This window comes from Tupaia chinensis, unplaced genomic scaffold (genome assembly GCF_000334495.1).
Source record: "Tupaia chinensis unplaced genomic scaffold, TupChi_1.0 Scaffold000182_1, whole genome shotgun sequence".
Taxonomy (NCBI): Eukaryota; Metazoa; Chordata; class Mammalia; order Scandentia; family Tupaiidae; genus Tupaia; species Tupaia belangeri.
The window spans coordinates 5,694,956-5,701,393 of record NW_006159657.1 but is presented as its reverse complement, the minus strand read 5'-3'; the positions used below and the strand labels follow the sequence as shown (position 1 = coordinate 5,701,393).

At 42.8% G+C, this 6,438-nt stretch overlaps 1 protein-coding gene across 1 annotated transcript in view; it reads left to right on the top strand.

Annotated features, from left to right (window-relative positions):
- The first annotated feature begins 2,313 nt into the window (after positions 1–2,313).
- Positions 2,314–6,438, top strand: part of PARN (poly(A)-specific ribonuclease) — a 190,185-nt gene continuing 186,060 nt past the window's right edge. Inside the window, exons 1-5 of the mRNA XM_006146547.3 lie at positions 2,314–2,470; positions 2,942–3,019; positions 4,958–5,037; positions 5,523–5,590; positions 5,674–5,755. Of these exons, the coding sequence (XP_006146609.1) occupies positions 2,452–2,470; positions 2,942–3,019; positions 4,958–5,037; positions 5,523–5,590; positions 5,674–5,755 (327 nt within the window). The 5' untranslated portion in view covers positions 2,314–2,451. The remainder of the gene's footprint in view (positions 2,471–2,941; positions 3,020–4,957; positions 5,038–5,522; positions 5,591–5,673; positions 5,756–6,438) is intronic.

The window sequence follows — 6,438 nt, the reverse complement described above, 5'->3', positions numbered from 1 at the left end:
GGGTCCGCCCCTTCCCCGACTCCCGGAGAGTTGTTGGCCTGGGAGTTAACGCCCCGAGGGAGAGGCGGTGTCAGCCTGTAGCTTCTCCTCGGCGGCAGTTTCTGTATCCCGAGGAAATAGCTTTGCTCAGAAATTGGAGTAGTGTTCCAAGACTACACTATATTTTCCACAATGTTTTGTAGAGAATCACAGAACCACGGCTAAAGTTTCACACGCGGTGTTGAGAATAACGGGAACTAGTCACCGCATTTTACCCCCTTGCATCTTGGTGTGTTGAGACTTAAGCTGATTATTATCTCTTTTAAATCGCTGGCCTGGAGTTTGCTAAAGTGCGATTTGAATGACACTTTTTCCCCCCCAACCTACCAAATGGTCAAAGAGTGAAAAAAAAAAAAAAATTGGTCAGCTTTTTAGTAATCTCCCGGCCAGGGCAGAGAGCGTGTAAACTAATTTTCTGGAGGATAAGCCAGCAACGCGTATAAGCCTTTTTTTTAATTTTTATTTTTTAAATTTGCAGTAGCAGCTACATTTAATACTTTAAATTTACCATTTTACTCATTGTTAATTATACAAGTCAGCGGAATTAAGCACATTCACGTCGTGCAGGCTTCGTCACCCTTCATTTCCAGGACTTTTTCATCTTCCCAAACTGAAACTCCATTTCCATTAAACGGTTGTTTATACAGATCTATTTAGACAGTACTTTATAATTCACATACATTATCTCCCCCGACCCTCAAAACAACTGCAGGACCTAATAAGTGAATGAGCTAGACCAACTTCAGTGTTTGTTTTTGTGAAAGATCATCATGAACCCATCCACTCAACCCTTGTTTATGTCAACTACGGGTAAACTCAGTGCTAGACTTTGGGATTAACAGTAACCTCAAATCAAAAAACATTTCTAATTGGGGGGGGTGAAAAGAAGAGGATAGAGAAAGAAAGAGAATAGAGAGGCAGGATGTTAATGGGAAACAGATATGGCTTAATACTTGTCGATGATGACATGTATAGTATTCTCAATTGAACTGGTTTGAGAAGTATTTCATGATGGGTAAAGTCTTTTTACAAGCAAAATGAGAAATAGTGATTGATTATTTAAAAATAATTGAAATAATAATAATAATGATTGGGAAAAACAATGAAAAGGTATTGAATGATGAAGTGGGGAGATTAATGTCTCTGTACTGACTGACATGCATGGCATTCCCTTCTGAAAAAGCAATGTAATACACTGTAAAGTTATATGCAATCCAATGTAATATAAACAAGATTATTTTTTAAATTATTTATTTTACTTATTCATTCATTTATTTTTTTAGTTTGATCAGAGAGAGACAGAGGGTGAGAGTGAGAGAGAGAGGAAGTGAGAAAGCAAGCCAACAGATTCAAGGCTTGAACCCTGGTCTGCCATGTGGGAGTGACCCAAACCCCTGCCGGGCCCTGTGGGAGTATCCAAGCCTTAACCACCACGCCACCTGCTGGTCCCCAATATAAACAAGATTATGATGATAATAAAAAATAAGTAAATAAAAATACATTTCTAGGGACCAGCAGGTGGCGTGGTGGCTGAGGCGCTGGACACTCCCACATGGCTGACCCCAGTTCAAGTCCTGGATCTGTGGCTTGCTTTCTCACTTTCTCTCTCTCTCTGGCAGCTTTCTTCCTCACTTCCCCTTTTGCTCTGTCTCTCTCTGTTCAAATAAAAAATAGTAACAAATGGAATTAAATAAATAAATATTTATTAAAAAATACATTTCTGTTAGGGCAACATCTCATTTGTTGTGGCTACCATGGTATCTCCTATGGCTAGTGCAGTAGATGAAAATCTTAGCTCTGCTTTCCCTGACCCCTCTATTATCTGCTTTTTGTCTTCCTAGCGATTATTGTGTCACATTTGATTCCTGCCTGACTCTCCTCTTTTCCCGAGTTGATCCCAGCTGCTCCGTGCACCTTTTTGGGTACGGACCTCCTCCTATCCCCTCTCGGCTCAAGCACCTTTCTGGGACATGTCCCTGTTCGGCCCGCAGCCTCAGGACCCCAGTTTAAGCTCCAATAGGGCAGGGGCCATGTTTATCTGTTCATCACTGTGTCCTTACCCTATCACAGGGGCTGGCACATAATATCAACCCAATAAATATTTGTTGTCCTACTGAATGACAGGACAAGCCTATTCTAAAGTCAAAGTTCCACGAATTAGGCCACACCTTTGGGTCTTTAATAACCACGCCCGTCCTCCTTCCCTGGGAGGCGTAAAGGGAGTCCTGACCTCGCCCCGCCCCCGGCGTGACGCAAGAGTCTACGCAGGCGCAGTGGGCGCGCGCTGTTTCCGGAAGTGGCCGCCGTGGTCTCCCCTGCCGCTTCCTCTGCTGCCGCGGAAGCGGCGAATCTCTCGGTGTAGAACGGCTGAGGCCGGCCGGGGCAGGGCCGGGATTCCGGCCACTCTGCAGAATGGAGATAATCAGGAGCAGTGCGTGTCTGCCGTGCACCTCCCCGCGTCCCCGCACCACGTCTCTGGCTTGCTAGGCCCCGACCATGGTCGGGCTGTTTGGCGGGTTTCGAGGCTTAGGCAACCCCTCAGGGCTTTGCTGCCCTTAAGCCCGGGGACGTCGTGGGGCGTTGACTTGCTGCAGACCTTGCGTCCAGGGGCATTCTTTTCCGAGGATCCCGGAACCCTCTAGGGTCTCGTTACTTTCAGGCCCGTGCACTCCTCGGGCCTTGTCCTCTTTGGCCCATGCAGCGTTCGTAGTAGTGTTGACCCTGGCTGGTTCGTGCACCCCTGGAGTTCTTGACCCCCTCCTATCCATGCAAGGCTCCGGAACTTTGTCCTCCTTTGGCCGCGGCCTCAGGAGCTCCTGGGCCTTCCTTCCCTCTCCCCTTAGAAGCCTTTGAGCAGGAAGCCAGGCCACTGTTGCTGAGCCTCTTTTCGGTTTCTCCGCAGATTTTAAGAGTAACCTTCAGAAAGTGTACCAAGCCATAGAGGAGGCTGACTTCTTCGCCATCGATGGGGAATTTTCAGGTATCCCTTCCTTGCAAATTCAGACCTAGATCTTTGCAACGTGTAGCCAGGGCTTCTTCAGGGCCCCAGTTTTTCATGCCTGCAGGCTGCTCTTGCCGCGTGTAGCCTTGGGTGTGCTGCTTGAGTCTCAGCGCTGCTGACACGTGTCTCAGCATTTAAACGTTTCAGGAACACGGAGACTTGCCGAGCAGATTTGTGATTGTGCAGGCCCTGAGGATTCCAGATAGAGATTATGGTTTTGTTGATTTAAAACAGCTTGACATGTGTGGGGTAGAAAGCTTGAGGATTAGGGTCAGGCTTTTAAAAAAATCTTTGTAACCATTGTTACCATTTTAGCCCTTTTTTTTTTTTTTTTTTTTGCAGGGGAGAGGTTTTTGCAATAGGGTACATGTGCTCGCTAGAAAGAGTGAGAGAGATGGAAAGCAGGATGGCCACGCTGCAATCCCTTCTCCTTTCTCCTCTCCGGATCTTGGGGATCTTGGGCATGCTTGCACATGCACCCAGTATGAGTTTAAGCGGCCAGGTCTGGGATTTGAACCGCCATTGACTTAATGGGAGTCCAACAACATAACCATTATGCCATCTGCTGGTCCCCATATTAGCCATTTTTAAGGTGTGTTTACAGTGGCAATAAATACATTGACCTTGTGGTGCAGTCTTCATCATCCATCTCTGGAACTTTTTCATCTTCCCAAATTGGGTCTCCTTTTTCATCTTCCCAAATTGGGTCTCCATCACTTTATACTCTCCATTCTTCCCTTCCCCAAGCCTCTGGCAACCAGCATTTACTCAAGACACCTTATTCAAATAAACTCTTACAATATTTTCTTTCTGGGACTGCCTGGGGCTATGCTTTTGAAGGTAAATGAGGATATTCCTTTATGCATTAGTGGAAGTGTTCATTGCAGGTGTGTGTGTGTGTGTGTGTGTGTGTGTGTAATACTTCACCCAGACTTATACTCGAAAGGTTTTGTCTTTTGGGGAGAGAATAAAGATTCATTTTTGAAGTAGATGTCAGCATGGACAATTTGCTCCTTTTCGTGTAGATGGATATTTTTACTACCTGATTGCACATGTTTAAAAAAATTTCTAGGTGGCGTCAGTCCCCTAAGAAGTTAAGAGTTTTCACCAGAAATAATTTTCTCTTGACCTGGAAAATACCTTTGTTACAGACATGCTACTCCAAACCAGAGACCAAGACTAGTACTCTAGCAATAATATAAAGATTTGTTGATGTCTGATTATGCAGCAAAACTTATTTAAGCGTAGAGGTGTTTTGAACTGCCCATTTTGAAGTTGAAACACATCTGTAAGTTTATTGTTTATAGAGTGTAGGTTGGTGGCAGGTGAAATTAATGCTAATTTTGAAAAAGGGATGTAGGAACTACTCACTTCCAGTTCACCTTAATTCATGAGCATATGAAATTAAGACTGATGCTATAGCCTCGTGGTTAAAGGAGGACCCACATGGCTGATTATGGTTTGAGTCTTGGCCTAGTGGCTTGAAAAATAGACTTGTCATGTGTGCATGTGTACCCAAAATCCCAACAGGATGGAGTAGTAGAAGAAGAGGGATTGTGGCGTGACTGTGTCCTTTTGGGGGTTGCTCCCCCTACCCATGTGTCCTTTGCAATTAGAAAAAAAAAAGACTGTGAAATTATAGAGGCATTGAATGGTTGACAGACATTTTTAGGTTAGCATTTATTATTACTAAATTAACTTTTGAATAATTATTTAAATTTTTAATTATTATTATTATTTTTATTTTTTATTTTTTTTTAAACTTCACCAGAGAGAGACAGAACCAGAGCAGAAAGGTGAAAAAGCAAGCCTCCAGGTGCAGGACTCAAACCACAGTCAGTCATGTGGGAGTCCAGCATTCCAACCACCATGCCACCTGCCAGCCCCAACAACATTTTTTTTTTCTTTTTAATCTAGGAATCAGCGATGGACCTTCAGTCACTGCATTAACAAATGGTTTTGATACTCCAGAAGAAAGGTATCAAAAGCTTAAAAAGGCAAGTGGATGTGCTAGGGCATCTTTTTCTCTCCTGTATTGGTTCTTATGTTGATTATAGAGAAATACAATCATTATACTTGGACATTAGAGTTCCCTAAGTGTAGTGCTTCTCAAGTCTAGCCAAGAAAAAATACTTTAGTGATACTTCAACAGCAAAAATAATTGTTTGCTGGAAAACATTTTGGGAAACTTTTATATGTATTTTTAATATTAATTTGATTTTGGGGAACTATGGTTATTTTAATCATTTGGAAACAGAACTAATATGTTCTCATTGATGGATAAATGTTGAATTGGGGAAAAAAAATAAATGGATGTAAATTAATAATGCTTCTGATACATCATCTGAGTTATCTGTTCTCATCAGAAGTATTCTGCCAGAGTCAAGTTGAGTAACTCAGAAAGCCCATCTGATTGAGAGTACTGTTGCTCATGCCGAATGTGCAGCACTGTTGTAACGGATGTCTTATTTCCCTTTTCCAGCATTCCATGGACTTTTTGCTCTTTCAGTTTGGCCTTTGCACTTTTAAGTATGACAACACAGATTCCAAGTAGGTTGTTTTACCAAACTGGGAATTTTTTTTGTTATGGTATAACCTATGCCCCTAAGTCTCCTTTTATCGAATTTTTCCAGGTATATAACGAAGTCGTTTAACTTCTATGTTTTCCCGAAACCCTTCAATAGATCCTCGCCAGATGTCAAGTTTGTCTGTCAGGTTAGTAGCATACTTGAATTTTTTCTTTTATGAATTATTGACAAGGCAGTGTGGGAGTGTGGAAAAGAATTCTCTTTTCATACTTGGTACTACTACCTTTGGGCTTCGGGCTGATCATTTCACCTCGCTGACCTTCAGTTTTAGAGTTATGGAGTAATGATATCATTATCTCCACCTTTACTTCAGAATGGATCAAGGACTAGGATAGGCAGATGGAAATCAGAACGTGAACTTTACTATTATTAGGTTGTTGGGAAAGTCATGGCATGTTTTTCTATGCAAAAATGCCTTTATTTCCCGGCGACCCAGTCATAAAGCTGAATTTGAGAACATGGCTTTGCAGTCTGACCCTATCTGGCATCTTCAATATGGTACCCTTGAGTTATACCTTCATATCCAGACTTTCAGACTTCTCTCTAGCCCATTCTACTTGGACTCACTCCACCAGTACAGCTTTATTTTCTGGAAGAACAGAATATTTCTGTCTTGCTTCCAAAAAGAGAGAGCCCGGAAGGGTCTCAACTGCTTACGCTGTTTTCTTCCCCAAGCTCACCAGTTAGAATACAGAGAGTGGGAAAAGGATACTGTTTCTTCTTGAGGAGAAAGGCAGCCAAGTTAAGGGTGCAGACAGATACCCTCTTAGAATATTCCTTCTAGAATTGTAACTGACCTAGTGTTCTAGT